The sequence below is a fragment of the Phocoena sinus genome, chromosome 19 (genome assembly GCF_008692025.1).
Source record: "Phocoena sinus isolate mPhoSin1 chromosome 19, mPhoSin1.pri, whole genome shotgun sequence".
NCBI lineage: Eukaryota > Metazoa > Chordata > Mammalia > Artiodactyla > Phocoenidae > Phocoena > Phocoena sinus.
In genome coordinates, this window is record NC_045781.1 from 5,388,975 (window position 1) to 5,408,142 (window position 19,168).

Sequence of the window (19,168 nt, forward strand, 5' to 3'; positions counted from 1 at the left end):
TTCTCAGCATCGATTTTGGCAATCATGTTACTTTTCTAATCTATTAATATATTGTAGCAGACACTCTTGGTTCCTTGCTGTGCAGAGTTGACGTAGCTGACCTGAGACTGTTCTCCTTGGAAAGGCCTGCTGACAAGATGCCTTCCCTGGCATCTGGGAACTTAGATTTTGGGAGGGTTCCCACTCTTCCCTATCAAGAGCGGCTCACTGTGCCAAGACTCTTCTTTCAAACAATATGGTTTGTCTTGAACACGTGTTTTCCTCTGGGATTCTGGAATTTTGGTATGTACTAGGAATAGCCCCCCCATAAAAGCCATGGGCACTGAGTCTCTAATAGGCTAACACATTTCACATGAGTTATTACAACTTGTTGCTGGGGAAGTGAGCATATCCTCTGTGACTTCATGGAGACAGGACTCTTGGAAGCTTGTGCCTCGTTTTCCCCCAGACTTTGCCACACCTTTTCCCTTTGCTGATTTTGCCTGGTATACTTTCATGGTAATACATCAGTTATGTGCTAAATCTTGGGAGTCCTAAGGAATCACTGAATCTGGGCGTTGTCTTAGGGACCTCCAGCACACCTGCCAAACATCCATTCACTTCCTTCTCCTTTTCTGCCAGATTCTCCAGACATTCCTTGGCTTATGGCAGCATAACTGATGTCTGCCTCTGTCTTCACATGGTCTCATCTTCCCTGTGTGTTTCTTCTCAGTGTGTCTGGTATAAGACACTCATTGGATTTTAGGGCCTACCTGGATAATCCTGGATGTTCTCATCTTGAGATCCCTATAATTACATCTGCAAAGACCCTTTTACCAAATCAGATCACATTCACGTGTTCATGGGGTTACGATGTGAACATATCTTTGGGGGGGGGGTGGCACCATTCAACCCACTACAAAGGAGTATGTGGACACGTGATTTTAAGGGGAAAAAATGTCCAGAGCCTGACTTCTATATGTCTTCTTTCCCAAAACTGACCTGTGTGAGAAGTCTTCTGCCATTCTTCTGCCAGGCTTTGTGCTGTGCTGGTTTTCCTTTCCCATATTCCGTTTCTCATTCATGCTACTTATACTTCACAGAAGCAAGGCATACCTCTCCCCATGTAGATTGTTATGTTTTACTGCCTCAGGGGCATCAAATAAGGGACGGTTAGAAGCACTGGCCTTGACTTAAGGTGGGTAAACAGCAGCAGTGACAGCATCTGGGCCCAGAGGGAATATATCACCCAAATGAACGTACTCTTCACTCCACAGGTCCTGGCTTCGAGGAGCAAGAGAAATCAAGTAAAGGATGAGGAGGATGTTCCTGGAGTTGCATATGGTCATTTCGTGGGACATCCGTTACCTGAGACTGAGATTTTGGAACAGAAACTTAGGGCAGATCCAGAAGAGACTAAAAACAACATCCTAGTTACTTGGCATTTCACAAAACAAGATGATGAAGGCTCAGGTGACTTTTGGTTTGTTTTATTCTTGATTCCCTCATGGATTTCCAGAAGGCTGAAGAAAAAAGCAGTCCAATTAAATGAAAAGTATAAATTGGGAAAAGATGGGCTCTGGGGAGAAATAAACTACCTTCAAAATCATGATGAAGTAGGATCAGATATATATTGTTCGTAGATTTCGTACTACATGACCAATGTTGGTATATAATGTATGACTCTGCAGGTCCCTCCTGGTTACATAAACCATCAACTTGCATGTAATCTGTCAGCCACTGCAACCAGAGAATCATGAAAAGTTATTTGATATGCATTGAATCTGAGGAGAAGGCAGATAATTTCCTCAGGAGATGTCACAATTTCATGGTACTTAAGTCTTGGGAAATTTCTTTGATGGTTTCTTTCTAGAGGTGATAACATGCATTGTGTTCATAGCATTCTTCTAATACTGATAGATATACAAGCAGGTTGTGTATGGCTGTTTCTTATATGATTATTCTGAGTCCTCTGCTGGACTAGACCAAATAGAATTCAGTGCACAGAGTTTTTCAAAAGACCACAGCTTGGTGACTTATATACCCACACTTGTTTTGGGCTGGTTTTATCCTTGAATAAAACCTAAAGTGCCCAGGAAAATGTAAGGTTTGCCCAGTTATCAAAGGACATCTGTGAACAGGTTGTAGAATGGGTGTTTCAGTACAGATTTGGCCACAGGGAGTTATAAATTCTTGTTTGGTAATGGCTTGGGTTTTTGAGATCCACAGTTTGCTTTAGAACTTTACCTTATCTCAGAAAATACAGAGCCCTTCCGTGTGTTCAAAATCTAGTTATTACTGTACTTTTCGTGCCCAAAAATGTTAAATATTTTGTGTAGATAGGAAAGAGCTAGATGTTGTTATATTTAATTGGAATAAAATTAGTGAACTATATTGAAAAGAAGAACTCATCTAAATATTGAAACTAGCAAAATAATAATCATCAAATTGATGTTTGGTCAGTTTAAAGCAATTACATCTAATCGTGGTACTGCTACTGTGCCATTCAACGAGGTACCAGTATTTCTGTGTGTGATGATGGTTATTATGTATTGACACTAAATTTAAATTCCCAAGTTGATAGAGCTATTGAAAATGAAATAATTGATCGAGTAATAAGGAAAATTTAACCAGAAAAAGTTCAATTGCTTATAAAATTTTGATAAATGAAAGAGAATATCCCCCCAAGAATCTGGTTGTTACCTCCCACCTCCTTATTGTCTTTATTTTATTTATTTGCCTTTATTTTAATTAAACAAATGACTCGTTGTGGTATAATTTTATATATATATATATATATATATATATATATATATATATATATATATAGTCTTTGTCTCTGGTTCCTGGCACAGAGTTCCTAAAACCTTTGGAATTTCCTGAGAGATAGGAGTGTCTTTTTTTATCCATAACAAGCCCCTTTGAGCCATATGTGAGTTTATGCTAATTAGGTGACTCAGGATGGGCCCCTAGAGAGCTTCAGGGTGGGAGCTGATCCCCAGAAAGACCAAGCCTTGATTGGAACTTCTGGCTCTACCCTCTGATCTCAGTAGACAGGGGAGGGGCTCGAGATTGAGCTCTATCACTTGTAGGCAGTGGTTTAATCAGTTATGCCTATGTAATGGAACGTCCATAAAAACCCCAACGGGGTTCAGAGAGCTTCCAAGTAGGCAAACAGTCCACTTTCTGGGATGGTGACTCACCCCAACTCGACGGGGACAGAGGCCCTTGCACTCAGGACCCTTTTAGATTTGGCTCTATGAGCCTCTTCATGTGACCATTCATTTGTGTCCTTCATAATAAACTATAAAAGTAAGCATAGGGCTTCCCTGGTGGCGCAGTGGTTGAGAGTCCGCCTGCCGATGCAGGGAACACGGGTTCGTGCCCCGGTCCGGGAAGATCCCACATACCGCGGAGCGGCTGGGCCTGTGAGCCATGGCCGCTGAGCCTGTGCGTCCAGAGCCTGTGCTCCGCAGCGAGAGAGGCCACAACAGTGAGAGGCCCGCATACCGCAAAAAAAAAAAAAAAAAAAAAAAAAAAAAAGTAAGCATAATAATTGCCTGAGTTCTGTGAGTGGTTCTAACAAATTATCAAACCTTAGCAGAGAAGTTATGGGAACCCCCAAATTTGTAGCTAAGTTGGACACAAGTGCAGGGAACCTGGAATCTGGGACTTTGGACTGGTGGCTGAAGTGAAGGCAGTCTTGTGGGACTGAGCTCTTTAGCCTGTGGAGCCTGATGGTAACTCTGAGTTGTGTCAGATTAGGATTGAATTCAAAGACCAACTGTTAGGACAAAAGATGCTCCTAGTGCTTTTATCACTTAGGAGACTACAAGGTTTTAGGAGCGCTAAGCCGGCAACCAGGGACAGAGAACATTATATATATTTTCTATTATTTCACACCTTCCATTTCAATAATGAGAGAAACACTCTTATCGCATGGACTGTGTTGTTACAGGGATCGCTGACACTGAAGGATGTGGCCGTGGACTTCACATGGGAGGAGTGGCAGCTCCTGGACCCTGATCAGAAGGACCTGTACAGGGACGTGATGCTGGAGAACTATAGCAACCTGGTGTCCGTAGGTGAGGACGGCTCCCCTGTGCCCCTTGGATGGTGACTTTTCTTTCTTCAGCTTCTGAAAGAGTTGTTGTGTCTGTGGTGCTCTGAAGTGGGAGATTTTCAATCTCCTCCCCCCGGCCCCAGATGAGAAGGTATAATCTCTCCGCGTTTTAGAGACAAGCCTTTAATTTCCAAACATGCAGATCGTGCAGTCCCTAAAGTGTACCATTCTCATAGCATCACAGATCCCTAGTGCCATTTGATGAGCCTAAGTCTTCTGTTATTTCCCACGAACAGGGTATCAAGTTAACAAACCTGATATACTCTCCATGTTGGAACAAGGAGAACCACCATGGACCTTAGAAGATGAAGTTCACAGTCACCCCCATCCAGGTAAGTGAGAGAGAACCAGCAAGGGGGGAAGGCTGTGGAAATCACTTTCTAGTCCTTTAGAGAAGGCATCCCAGTGGTGAGGGTGTCTGAGGATACAGAAACAGCCTTCATGTATCCCTTTCCTCATATGAGAGCTCTTTTTCTGTGCAAGGACTTAGAGGAAAGTATACCACTTTATCTCATCTTGGAATGAATCCCTGTTTATTTCTTCTTAGATGTCAACTTTCCCCCTCCTAGGATTATTCTTGCTTGGTTTTTCAAATCCTCCCATTCTTCACTTGTTAGAGTATGATTTTATGTTCCTTTCACATCTCTTGGTATGAAATTCCTCCTTCCGTGTCTCTCTTCTAAGACAAAACTTTGAATTCATCATTGTCTTCTGACTCATACACCTTCCTGCTCCATTGTGAAATATTTATTTCCCTTTACGACATCCAACTGCACCCCAGGTGCCTTACTCTTGTAGTAATGTGGTCTCTTAATGTGTATTCATCTGCTTGCTTGACTTCTTTTTACCCCCTCTGAGATTCTTCAAAGGTTCTGTTGTCATCCCTCTGCTCTGTCTCATAGGCTATAAAACCTTACTTTATTCAAATGTGTTAAGCTCTTTGTGGAGACTTGCAATTGACATGTCCCTTAACACTGTCTAATATACCTGCTGGTACCATATATTTTAACCTGTCTCCATGGCAGTTCCCAATGAGTTCACTCTTTTTGTGTGAGAAACTAGAACCATCTTCCCTCCCAGAAAATCCCTTTCCAACATCCTTTTTAAAATTGAGATTCTCTTGTACTTCTGTACATCTTAAATCCTGGCATTACCTTGAATCTTCTCTACCTTCTGGGATCCTGTATTTAATGCCTCTGCTGTTCCTGTTCTTTGTGTAATTAGGAAAGACGTTTCTAAAATTTCTCATTCTCATTTCCTAGCCTAAACAAAATCATAAAACCTCATGCCCACCTTACTGTAGTTCCTTTTTATATTTGTTAATCATTCTCTTAGTTAAACTTTAGATTTTGTTGCTGGATTCTTTTCCCTAAAGCTATCCTTTTCCTCCTCATAGTCTGATGGCATTAAGTCCCAGTTGACCATATTACTATGACACAGAAATTTCTCTTCTATCAAACACCTAAGTCCCCACTCTCAAAGAGGAGGCAGAAATTTAACAAAAATAGAGTTTCAGTTCTATAAGATGAAAAGAGTTAATGGAGAGAGAGAGTGGTGATGGTTATACACCATTGTGAATGCATTTTTTTTTTTTTTTTTTTTTTTTTTTTTTTTTTGTGGTACGTGGGCCTCTCACTATTGTGGCCTCTCCCGCTGCGGAGCACAGGCTCCGGACGCGCAGGCCCAGCGGCCATGGCTCACGGGCCCAGCCGCTCCGCGGCACGTGGGATCCTCCCGGACCGGGGCACGAACCCGCGTCCCCCGCATCGGCAGGCACACTCCCAACCACCGCGCCACCAGGGAAGCCCCTGTGAATGCATTTTAATACACTGAACTGTACACTCAGAAATGATTAAGATGGTAAATTTTGTGTTATGTGTAATTTATCACAATAAAAATAAATGGGAAAAAATACACAGATACTATGTCTGGTGGTGAAAACGACTGTAAACCCCAAACCATCAGCATGGAAAATGGGGTAATAACTGGGGGTTTGCAATAGGTCATTTGGTCACATAGGGCCTTGTCATCCATTTCAAACACTTGATTTTCCTCCTAATGAGAAAACCTTTAGAAGGATTAGGGTATAGCAGTGACGGGATATAATTTATGTTTTAGAGGTATCACCTTGGCTATCAGTAGAAAATAGACTGGAATAGGCAGGTGTTGAAGCAGAAAACCAGATGTGAGACCTGGTTGTTGGTGACTTCAACCCAGCTTGAGGATGGTATGAAAAGATTCTGGAACAATAAAGACTGAATTTGCCACTTAAGTAGGTATGGGGTATATTTGTTTCCTAGGTAACAAATTACCACAAACTGTGTGACTTGAAACAACCGAAATGTATTCTCACGGTTTTAGATGCTAGAATTTGAAAATCAAGATATTGGTAGAGCCATGCTCCCTTTCAAAGACCTAGGAATGAATCCTTTCTTGTCTATTCGTTGCTTCTGGTAGTGGCCAGAAATCTTTGATGTTCCTTAGATTGTAGACATGTCATTCCAGTCTTTGCCTCTCTTATTACATGACCTTCTCCCTGTATGTCTCTGTGTGTCTGTAGCCAAATCTCCGTCTCCTTAGAAGGACCCCAGTCATTGGATTAGGGTTCACTCCAATCCATTTTGACCTCGTCTTAACTTGATTACATATGCAAAGACCCTGATTCCAAATAGGGTCACATTCATAGCTACTAGGGGTTAGGGTTTAAACATCTCTTTGGGGGACATATTCAACCCACAATATGGAGTGTGAGAGGGGAAAAAGCAGATGGAAGATGATGCTAAGTATTTTTGATAGAAGAGACTAAATTTAGTGGGAAACAAAGAAATGTCTTTCAGAGCGAAGATTTTATGAGCAAAGCTAGGACAAATCATGTAATATTTACAAATTAAGCTTTTTAACCTGTGAAATGTTTCTGCTATCATTGAAGGCTGTACAAAATTCAAGTAAATGGTAAATATAGAGACTATTTCAGAAATTTAGAAGAAAAGTAGCCTAAAGTGGTATAGAGGGAATGAAGAGTGATAGTATCATAAAGTATCTTAGGTGAGAGAAATAGCTCAGTTTTGAATTAAGATGATAAGGAAACATGGCAAGAAACTGGAAATGTGCAAGGCCATGTGGGGACTGTCAAAAGATTGGCCTGAAACCAGCCATGTGGAGACCAATGTTTGAAAGTATTTGTTGGGGAGCTAGTGGAGTGGAAACTTGGATAAACTGGGTACATCATGGTAATGTAAACTTTTATCACCAGGCTTACTGTTGTGACTTTTGTGGTTAATAATAAAGGAGGCATGGTGGAGGTTAGGTTTTGTATATTCTAATTCTAGATAGTCTTATTTTTAACCTCGGTGGCAGCATTATAGAAATAATAAGGTATAGCCAGATGTTCTAAGAAAAACTAAAGATAAAATTGTCACGTCTTGATTCAGGAGGAAGGTGGTCCTATAAGACCCTTTAATTAATGCCAGCAGAGACATTACTGTATGATTAAGGAAGAAGACGCTGTTGTTGGCAAGTTGAGAGATTAGTATATCAGGGACAATGAAATGGGAAAAGTCCACCATGACATCCATACAGGTACAGAATAGTGAAGAAGGTGAGCATTCCCATGTCTGGTGCAGCAGATCTGCTTCTAAAAAAGGCTGTGCCCCACTAGCCTGTTGTGAAAGTCCATCAGGATCATCATGTCCCTTTCTGTGGGAACGTATGAGAATGTGTCACAGCTCCATGCAAGGTTAGAATGTGAGATTGGTGCTTTGGGAAAGTGAATTTGATGATGGTCTACCTAACGAAGAAGAATGGCAAGTTTTATCAACAGGATGAGCACCCAAGAGTCTGTTAGAATTTTCTTGAAATCATGACCTGTATGTCCAACATTCTGAGTTGCCTCTTTGATGTATATGTTCTAACACCCACGTCTTCTTCTTTCTCTACCAGCGTGGTTATGTTAGGGTCTCTTCAGAGGGCTCTAAGAATCCCAAAACTCTATGTTGACTGACTAAAGCTTTCGTCTGTGCCTTCATCTTTTTTCAGTCTTCATGTTTCTCAGAAAGTGATCTCATACAATACTCTGACCTTAAATAATATATATTTCTTTGTTTTGGGTTTTTGTTTTTGTTTTTTTGGCTGCACCATGCAGCTTGTGGGATCTTAATTCCCCAACCAGGATTGAACCTGGGCCCATGGCAGTGAAAGTGCCAAGTCCTAATCACTGGACTGCCAGGGAAGTCCCCTTAAATAATATTTACATACTGATGTTTCCACATTGCTATTTTCAGTCAAGACCTTACTCAAGTCTTATCATCTGACTGGCTTTTCCGTGTCTGTGCTTGGATATTATCTCAAAAATGGTATGTTTCAAAATGTACTTGGTTTCCCTCACATTCTGAACTTGGTTTCCCTCACATTCTGAAGTTCGGCGATATTCCTCATCTTGTTAAAAGGCACTACCCAACTACCCAATGGGTCAAGCCAAATACTCAGGCGTGCACTTTGATTCCCTCTTTTGTTACCTCTCCTCACATTAAATCCATTAGTGAGTCTTGTTTATCCTTCCTTCCAAATAAATCCTGATATCTTCCACTTCTTATTTCCTTTGCTTCTTCAAATCACTGTCACACTTGGAACTGCCTACTTTATTCCTTATCTTATTTGTTTATTGTTTCCCTTTCCACCCATAGAATATGGCTTCAGTGAAAGTAAAGAATTTTTACCCTGACGGCTGTTATCTTTTGGGTTGTTTGGTGTTTTATATTACTCTGTCTTTAACAATTTCCAAGAGACAGGAGTTAGTGTTTAATGGATACAGAGTTTTTCAGATGGGGAAGATGAAAAAGAACTAGAGATGAATGGTCGTGATGGTTGTACAACAATGTGATTGTACTTAATGCCACACAAATATACACTTAAAAATGGTAAAATTTATCTTACGTATATTTAACAATTGTGAAAAGTTTTTTTTTTTAAAAAAGATAAGGTACTTTTATACTTGGAATTTCTTTTATATTTGATATCATAGGTTTTCCATTAAAGAGCCAGCTCACCCCAAGGTATTTTTTTTAAGTCTTTATTGAATTTGTTGCAATATTGCTTCTGTTTTATGTTTTGGTTTTATGGCCATGAGGCATGCGGGATCCCAGCTCCCCAACAAGGCACCGAACCCACACCCTCTGCATTGGAAGGTGAAGTCTTAACCACTGGACCACCAGGGAAGTCCCCCAGGGTATTTTTGAAGCAGTTTTATTCCATATGATACTCATGGAAGGGTTAATTGTTCTCTTTCCTAGAAACTGATAAAGTGGATGATCATATGCAGCCACACTGGCAAAACCAAAATATACTGAAGAGGTTGGAACAGTGTTATGAACAGAATGCATTTGAGAATATTATTTATCAGAGCAAAAGTTGTTTTCCTTTGAGGCCAAATCATGATGTATTTGATTTACATGGGAAAACTTTGAAATCATATTTAGATGTAATCAACCTGAGTACAAGCTGCAAAAAAATGGAGCCTGCTGAGTTTAATGGAGATAGGAGATCCTTTCTCCATGCTGATCATGAGCAAACTCATACTGAAATTAAACATCGGGACATACACAAAATAGAGAACACCCACGAATGTACTGAATGTGGGAAAGCCTTCCTCAAGAAGTCTCGGCTCAATGAACATAAGAGAATTCATACAGGAAAGAAACCCCACAGATGTAGTGTCTGTGGGAAAACCTTCTCCAAGAAGTTCAAGCTCACTGAACATCAGCAAACTCACAAAGGAGAGAAACCCCATGAGTGCCGTGAATGTGGAAAAGCCTTCCTCAGGAAATTTCAGCTTACTGAACATCAGAAGACTCATACAGGAAATAAACCCCATGTATGCAGTGTATGTGCAAAAGCATTCTACAGAAAGTTCAAGCTAACTGAACACCAGAGAACTCATACAGGAGAGAAACCCTATGAATGTCCTGAATGTGGCAAAGCCTTCTTTAGGAAGGCAGAGCTTGTTATACATCAGAGAAACAAAAGAGGAGAAAAACCCCATGTATGCAATGAGTGTGGGAAAGGTTTCTCCAGAAAATCACAGCTCATCCTGCACCAGAAAATTCATACAGGAGAGAAATCTTATATATGCAGTGAATGTGGAAAAGGTTTCATACAGAAGGGCAATCTTATTATACATCAACGAACTCACACTGGAGAGAAACCCTATGGATGCACTGAATGTGGTAAGGCCTTCAGCCAGAAGGCATGCCTCATAGCACATCAGCGATTTCATACAGGAAAGACTCCCTTTGTATGTACTGACTGTGGAAAATCTTGTTCACAGAAATCAGGACTCATTAAACATCAGAGAATTCACACAGGAGAGAAACCTTATGCATGCAGTGACTGTGGGAAAGCCTTCACTACAAAGACAATGCTCATTGTCCATCAAAGAACTCACACGGGAGAGAGGCCCTATGGATGCAATGAGTGTGAGAAAGCTTTCTCCCACATGTCATGCTTGGTTAAACATAAGAGGACACACACGAGAGAGAAACAAGTAGATTCAGTGAAGGTGGAATATCCTTCCACAAAGGGTCACAGTTTATTAGATACTAGTGAACTCATGCAGGGGGAAAACACTGTTAATATGGTGACTGTGCAGGTGCCTTCTGCAACCCCTCAGACATCATTAAACATCAGTGGGCTCCTAGCAGATAGGAATGTAGTCCTTATGGAACAGCCAGAGGCCAGAGGTGCACCCTCAGGAGATAACAGAGAGTTTGTGCAGGAGAGAAACTTCATGAATGCAATGAATGTGGTTATGCCTTCAGTGGTCAATTATATCTTATTTTATGTCACAAAAAACACATAGGAAAAAACTGGTACATTCTATTTGGAAAAGCCTTGAGCAATAATGTATAGCTGATTATATGGTTATGTATAAAAAGCAAACCTATGAAGGCAGAGGTTAGGAAAGCTGTGTTTTGGAAGATAGACCCTATTATCAGTGATTACCAATGTCATCAGTGAGCTTATAGTGTGTAAAAATATGAGAGTGGTAAAGTCCTTCCCTCAATAGGTGTCACTATATACTGGAGAGAAACTTGGAAGGCAGTGAATGTGGCAGGGTTTTCTGCCCCATCCATTAGCTGATGAAATCATATACAAATAAAACACTGTGAACACACTAATTGTGGAATATCTTACTAAAGTTCTTGTGAATCAAAGCCTGTGAAAATGAGAAACATTCGAGAGCTTTATGTACCAATTCCCACTTCATAATACATTACACAATATACCTGATGTACATTTTTGGACAGGAAACCTTGAACAATATTCCTAGTTACTATGCTTATGATTCCATAATTTTAAGGAGAAAGACAGTCTACCCCACATCACTGGTTAAGGTTATCATGTTATACTCATTTCTCCTAATTGTGGATTCTTTTTCTTTTTTTTTTTTTTTTTTTTTTGCGGTACGTGGGCCTCTCACTGTTGTGGCCTCTCCTGCTGCGGAGCACAGGCTCCAGACACACAGGCTCAGCAGCCATGGCTCATGGGCCCAGCCGCTCGGCATGTGGGATCTTCCCGGACCGGGGCGCGAACCCGCGTCCCCTGCATCGGCAGGCGGACTCTCAGCCACTGCGCCACCAGGGAAGCCCCTCTTTTTCTTTTTTTAAAAAAAAAAAATTATCTTCAATGCCCACCCAATGTATGATTAGCTGCTGCATTTCTTAGGCTCTAAATTTATTTAAATATTATTTCAGACAACTGAATTCCCTCACAACAGAAATGAATATTAAATTCATAAATATAACTTAATGTCCTTGGATGAGCTGAAGTTCAATTTATAAATAAGACTAAGCATTATACCATAAAGGTCACTATAAATGTGATTTAAAAAATTTTCTAGACTTGAAAAGGTAGTGAAATCAGGTTTGCAAAATGAACTGAAAGCCCAAGGACAATTAGTAATTTAAACCTATAAATTAACTAACAAAATACATTCCAACATAACTCTTGGTAGTTTTTTTCCTGAAAACATGAAAATAAAATGGGCAATTTGAACACAAATTAAGATGACTCTTCTTGCTTCCATCCTAGCTCTCTCTTCTCTGATTATCCAAATTATTCTCAGAATCCTGGGAATATGAAAATCTAAACCGGATAACTATTCAGCTGCATTCTTCCCTCTGGAGATAGCTCCCTGCCCAACCCTTCCCTTTGCCTCACTGATGGAATGGATATAGATGTCAGGAAGAATGTTGGGGTGGTTCCATTTCCTCTCAACTAAGGGACTCTCGAGTCTTACATGTTTGAGTGTCACATGAGGAAGAGAAAAGTAGATCATCATAGAATCAACTGTGGCCTGGTATCATACTTCACAGAGCTGGATCGACTGAATCAGATTGGGAATAGGTCAAGGAGCTCTGGAAGTGTGGGCTCAATCTGGTTCTAGACTGGAATACTATAGGCCTTTAACCAATCTGGCAAATATTTTCAGAATCTCTATAATTACTGAGCTGTAGCCAGGAGTAATGTCAGTAGGGACTGGCATAAAACTGATGTAGTGTTAAGGTTCAGACCAAGTCTACTGCTGGAAAACTGGGATTTGAGGAAGAGCATGAGGTCAGGTCCCTTAGGGAGAAGCTAGGAGTGGAGGTATGTAAGTAGATGAGGTATCTTAGTGGCATTGTAAATGATTTCTAAAAAACACATGATGTAAAAACTTAGAATTACTTGAAGAGAACATCTCAATTGTTTTCTTAAGGATTTTAATGTGGAATATATGAGGATTTTAGATCATGTATAAACATTGCTATATCAGTTTCAATACAAAGAAGAAATATAACAAATATCAAATAACAAATATCATCTTCCTGAGTTTGTGCTCAAATATAAGGTCTTGAATGTAAGTTATAGTCTGTAAAATTTAGACTGTAAGCTTCATGAAGAAGTAACAAGTACTTCTACTGTTTAGGGACCTTCTGTTAACCCCTATATACCAGATGTCTAGAATGCCTGACAAAGAGTAGGCACTCATTGTTAATTGGCTGAGTCTCATCCAATAAGCAGTCCGGTCTTGCTCAACTGAGATCTAAAGTAGGATCAGAAAGGACCAAACTGTTTCCAAGTAACTTTAATGTATCTCAAAACAAACCTCAAGAATATTTACAGGAGTGCAAACACATTAATTAACAATGTTTGTCATCCAACCAAAAATTACCAAGCATGCATAAAAGCCAGAAAGTGTGACCAATATTGAGAAAAACCAATCAGAAGTGACCAGAAACTGACGTTGCTAGATTGAGCAAACAAGGACAGTATGATAACTGTATAAAGTTATAACTGTATTCCATTGGATCAAAAAGGCAGAGAAGTGATTAACATGTTAATTATAACAATGTGTAATGGAGTTTAAAAAATATTTTATATGTTACATGTTCATATTTTATAAGCCCTCCCATAATATTGTTTCTTCATTCACTATCTTGAGAAGAGAGTGGAGGGCAGTTTGAGAGATTTCCATCTGGCGTTCCTCACAATGATACCTCTTACCCCATTGGCTGAGAACTCAAGGCTTTTCTCTTTTTAATAAAAGCTTTTATTAGCTTTTGTTCTCTTTGTACGTGAGTTTCTTTTGCCTTGTCATCAACTTCACTGGTCTTTTCTTTTGCATACCCTAATAGGTTAAAAAACTGCTCATGCTTTTTAAGACCCCCCCAGCACAGCCCCTTGTATCATTTTGGATAGTTTCTATTGCTGTGTCTTCAAGTTAACTAATCTTTTCCTATGCCATGTCTAATTGCCATTAATTCCATCAGTGTATGTTTTCTTTCAAATTGTAGTTTTTAATCTCTAGAAGTTTGACTTGGGACTTTCTTTTTATATCTTTCACATCTCTATTTAACATGGTTTACTTTTAACCTATTTGTCACTTAATATTTAAAGTGGTTTTCTAGAAGGTAACATATAGTTAGGCCTTGCTTTTTTATCGAGTTGACAATATGTCTTTTTATTGGGGTGTTTAAATCATTTATGTTTAATGTGAGAATGTAGTTAGGTTGAGATTAAAAATGTACAATTTGCTATTCATCCCATCTATTTTTTTTTTTAATTTATATTTTTGGCTTGTGCTGGGTCTTCGTTGCTGTGCGTGGGCTTCCTCTAGTTGCAGCAAGCGGGGGCTACTCTTTGTTGTGGTGCACGGGCTTCTCATCACGGTGGCCTCTCCTGTTGCAGAGCACAGGCTCCCGGCACACAGGCCTCAGTAGTTGTGCAACGCAGGCTCAGTAGCTGTGGCGCACGGGCTTAGTTGCTCCGCAGCATGTGGGATCTTCCTGGGCCAGGGCTCGAACCCGTGTACCCTGCATTGGCAGGCAGATTCTTAACCACTGTGCTACCAGGGAAGCCCCCATCTATTCTTTGCTCCCCTTTTCCTACCATGTTTTGGAGTAACTGAGTATGTCTTATGATTATTTATCTTCTTTGTTGGCTTATTTTATTTACTTATTTATTTATTTATTTATCTGTTTATTTATTTATTTATGGCTGCACCATGCGCGGCTTGTGGGATCTTAGTTCCCTGACCAGAGATTGAACCCTGGGCCCCCAGCAGTGGAAGCACGGAGTCTAACTGCTAGACCACCAGGGAATTCCCCATAATTTTGTTATTTAAGTGGTTCCTTTAGTTTACAGCATGTATCATTAACTTGTCAGTATAAGTATTATTATATATACCTCTTCGTGTATAGTGACAGAATCTTATAATAGTATACTTCCATTTTCTGTAGCCAGATTAGCTTCATTGAAGAGACTGTCTTCTGGATGCTCCTGGGATATGTATTTAGGGGATGGGTAAGCTGGTTTTACATGATAAATCTACATTAGCATTCCTAATTCCATATACTTTTGGATACTTTACAGAATATGGAACAAGGAATTTCTGGCATTTAAACTTTAATGTAGTTCACCTTTGAGTCAAGTTTCAGTCAACCAACCAAGCAAACTGTTAGAGCCATTCTCACTGAGCTCACACATAAAAGCCAGAATCAATTCATAGTAAGCCCATATTAAATTTGCTTGATCCAAAATCATATTCCTTCCACCATGACCCCACAAATGTTTCCCAGATTTCTACTGAACACATTAAGCAACATTTTTAAAAGATAAATACTTCATGACTACATTGGGTTTATCCAAAGAATGCAAAGTCGGTTAAAAGTTGTCTAATTTTATAAACAATGTAATTCACCACTGTATTAGACTGCTCTTGTTGCCATAACAAAATACCAGAGTAGGTGGCTTAAACAACAGAAATTAATTTTCTCATAGTTCCAGAGGCTAGAAGTCCAAGATCTAGGTTCCAGCAGATATAGTTTCTGGTGAGACACTGCTTGCTGGTTTCTCTTCTTATAACTAAGGACACTAAACTTCCTGGAGCCCCACATTTACAACCTCATTTAACCTTAATTACTTACCTTAGGAGCCCCATCTCTGATTAGAGCCACACTGGGTCTTAGGGCTTCAATATGTGAATCTGAGGAGACACAAACATTCAGTCCATAGTATTCCTCCACTGGCCCTGTCCCCTCCATTTCATGTCCCTCTTGCATGCAAAATACATACATTCCATCCCAACAGCCCCAAAAGTCTTAACTCATTCCAACGTTAACTCTAAAATCTATATCCAGGCCTTCTCTGGTGGCGCAGTGGTCGAAATCCGCCTGCCAGTGCAGGGGACATGGGTTCGATCCCTGGGACGGGCAGATCCCACATGCCGTGGAGCAACTAAGCCCATCAGCGCAACTACTGAAGCCGTGCGCCTAGAGCCCATGCTCTGCAACAAGAGAAACCACAGCAATGAGAAACCCACGCACTGCAACAAAGAGTAGCCCCCACTCGCCGCAACTAGAGAAAGCCCACACAGCAACGAAAACCCAATGCAGCCAAAATAAAATAAAATACAATGTTAAAAAAAAAAAAGTCTATATCCGAAGTCTCATCTAAGTCAGATATGTGTAAGACTTGAGGTACAATTCACCCTGAGGCAAAACTCCTCTCCAGCTTTGGACCCCTGAAAACAGGTAAGTTATGTGCTTCCAAAATACAATGGTGGGACAGAGGTGGGATAGATATTCCCATTCTAAGAGAGATAAATCGTAAGGAAAAAAGGGGTGACATGTCCCACGCAAATCCAAAACCTAGAGAAAAAAATTCCATTAGATCTTAAGGCTTCAGACTAAAGTCTTTTGTTCAATGCTCTACCCTCCAAGCATTTTAGGTCACTGTTGTAGGTGGGAATCATAACACTCGCTACAATGAGGAAATAAAACCAAGTAACTTTACTTTTCCATTCTGCACACCAGTAGTGAGACAGGCTGGAATCTGGGACACTTTGCTGCAGTGCTTGCACCTGGACAAAAGTCTCCTCCAGCAACAGAATACAATGAAGCTACAATAGAAGGGACTAAAAATAACTGCTGTGCATGCACAGTTGGGGCCAATTATGAACAAGATACAAGACCAAAACCCAACTGCCACTTCTGAGGTACTGAGAGCAAAAGCCAGGGTCCTGTGCTTAATCCCTGCACACAGTCCTACAGGGGATGGGCAGACTACCTAAACCACCCTCCTGCCCCACCCCTAGACCTGCGCCCTACCCTCACCCCATTTAAGGGACCAACTCCCCACCCCCCTACCCCCAGCAAGAAAGGGAACCTGTTACTTGTTTTCTCTCCCTCCTGCTGCAGCACCAGTCACAATAAAGCCTTGCCTGAGTTTCTTATCTGGCCTGTTACCAATTTCTATTGATTAAAGAGTCCAAGAACCCTAGTCTGTAACAGTACAATGTACAGCTCCACGAAAAAAAAGTGTTATTTTTGTCTGCTTTTATACCTTTCATATTTCCAGCACCCAGACCTCTGTTTGCCACACAGTATGCATTTTATAAACATCTGCTGGGTCAATAAATGAATGATTAACCTCTTTACTTCGAAGGTTCTCTGAGCCAGGTTGTACAATTATAGGGAGTGGGGTTTAATCAGTTGGGCTGCAATACTTAACAGAATCACTTCCCTTTGTCAGAGCTTTTTTTTAAAAAAATAAATTTATTTAATTTTATTTTTGGCTGCATTGGATCTTCGTTGCTGCGCGCAGGTTTTTTCTAATTGCGGCGGGGGGGAGGGATACTATTCGTTGCGGTGCGGGGGCTTCTCTTGCTGCAAATCACGGGCTCTAGGTGCCCAGGCTTCAGTAGTTGTGCCACACGGGCTCAGCAGTTGTGGCTGCCGGGCGCAGACTCAGTAGTTGTGGCACACTGGCTTAGCTGCCCTGCGGCATGTGGGTTCTTCCTGGACCAGGGCTCGAACCGGTGTCCCCTGCATTGGCAGGTGGATTCTTAACCACTGCGCCACCAGGGAAGTCCCTTTCTCAGAGCTTTTGCTTTAAGGACAGACTCTCTTTTTATTTATTTATTTTGCGTTACGCGGGCCTCTCACTGTTGTGACCTCTCCCGCTATGGAGCACAGGCTCCGGATGCGCAGGCTCAGTGGCCATGGCTCACGGGCCCAGCCGCTCCGCGGCATATGGGATCCTCCCGGACCGGGGCACGAACCCGTGTCCCCTGCATTGGCAGGCGGACTCTCAACCACTGCGCCACCAGGGAAGCCCCCAGAGCTTCTGCTTTAAAGTATTTCCCATCTTTGTGGAAGCCCGGCTCTTCCCACCGTGGTTGGGGGAACCACGCTTCTTCACAGCCTCAGCCCCTTTTGCCAGCCCCTGATGGACAGTGTTCCCCATTTCCCTCCACACCAGTCAGAACAAGAGCTGTATAATCCTGCGTTTTGCCCACTCTCAGACCAATGCCCTCCTCAGCGGTTCTCTAAACCCTACAATGGCCTTAAATGCAGCTTCCTCCAACACCCCCTCCAGCCAGCATTCCACTAGCCGGTTCTCCTTCAATTGTTGCTAGGCTTGGCTTGGGTCCCTCCCCCCGCCCCTAAACTTCTTTGAGATGGTTGCGCTTGTTAGCTTCTCTTTATCCTTTAAATCAAAGTGCCTTCATGTCCGCGACCATCTCTGCGCTCCCTGCAGAGATCCGGGCAGGCTTGACTTTCTGAGAAGCTAAGCTTTTGTGCAGCGCCCCTGGCGAATGCTGCAAAGTCGGGGCCCAACGGATCAAGTGACCTGGAAAGGGGGTGAAATAGGTCGTTTTCAACTGCTTCTCACCGTTTTTGACCTTCCCGCGGAATGCAGGAAAAGGAAGACCTCCCCCGTCGTTCGGCAGTACGTGGGAAAATGGCGGCTCCCGGTAAAGACCCTAGAAACAGGCGCGGAAATATTGCGTCATAGAAGGACGAGGAGGAGCCAGATTCCGGGGGGGGGGGGGTGTCTCTGGAACTGCGGTTTTTGGACCTCGTCGGCCACCATCCTTTCAGCTTCTGAGGGTCGTGTCCGCCGCGTGGGTTGGTCGCCGGGCTGCAGACATTGAGGCAAAGTGTTTAGAACAGCGGTATCGTGATTTGCCTCTAACGGTGAAGACGGAGCTCATCCATCAGGTCAGCGTCCGGTTCTGGGCGTGTCTCGGGGCCAGGGAGAGCGCGTTGGGGTGTTTTGCTGTTTTTGTTCCAAACCATGTAGAGGTCGGTGTTGGGGGGAAGCGAGTGATGATCCTCGCTGGGGTGTTGTGTGTTAGCGGATCAGTCGGGGAATCCGTGTTGAGAGTTCCCCATGGAAAGGGAGGTCACGGGGTTCCGTGTTGGGACGAGAACTTAGGAGGTTTTTTGGAGAGTAGCGTTTGGGGTGGCTGAGGTTGGGGGGATTGGGAGTCGTATCCGCGTTGGGGACAGCGTTTGGGGAGCTTATCCCATATTTAATTTAGAAATGGGGTTTCTGGTCTTCTTGCGTCCATGTTTACTGTATATTCCTATTGAAAATAGGTTTTCAGGTTCATCCCGACCCAAGTAATGACATTCTCATCCTCCTAAATACGCCTCCAGAAAACAACTCTTGTTTAAATTTAGTATATCTCATTTTTGGCGTTGGGATCAGGTGTGTAGGTATTGGTATAATTTTATATATTTT

At 41.8% G+C, this 19,168-nt stretch overlaps 1 protein-coding gene and 1 long non-coding RNA gene across 4 annotated transcripts in view; one reads left to right on the forward strand and one right to left on the reverse strand.

Annotated features, from left to right (window-relative positions):
* Positions 1-1,317: 1,317 nt before the first annotated feature.
* The window catches only part of LOC116743793 (zinc finger protein 649-like), a 55,717-nt gene continuing 37,866 nt past the window's right edge, over positions 1,318-19,168 (forward strand). The window contains exons 1-5 of one of the 3 annotated variants that reach the window (XM_032612786.1): positions 1,318-1,452; positions 3,938-4,064; positions 4,339-4,434; positions 9,228-9,285; positions 9,391-9,526. In XM_032612786.1, the coding sequence (XP_032468677.1) occupies positions 1,438-1,452; positions 3,938-4,064; positions 4,339-4,434; positions 9,228-9,285; positions 9,391-9,397 (303 nt within the window). In that variant the 5' untranslated portion in view covers positions 1,318-1,437 and the 3' untranslated portion in view covers positions 9,398-9,526. Of the gene's footprint in view, positions 1,453-3,937; positions 4,065-4,338; positions 4,435-9,227; positions 9,286-9,390; positions 10,641-18,447; positions 18,643-19,168 lie in introns of those variants that run through there. The other 2 variants (XM_032612787.1, XM_032612784.1) reach the window with 2 other exon arrangements.
* LOC116743892 lies at positions 1,377-18,396 on the reverse strand. The gene is made up of 3 exons (XR_004346907.1): positions 18,314-18,396; positions 15,565-15,623; positions 1,377-1,502 (listed from the first exon to the last, which is right to left on the reverse strand). It is a non-coding gene; the product is annotated as an uncharacterized LOC116743892 (long non-coding RNA).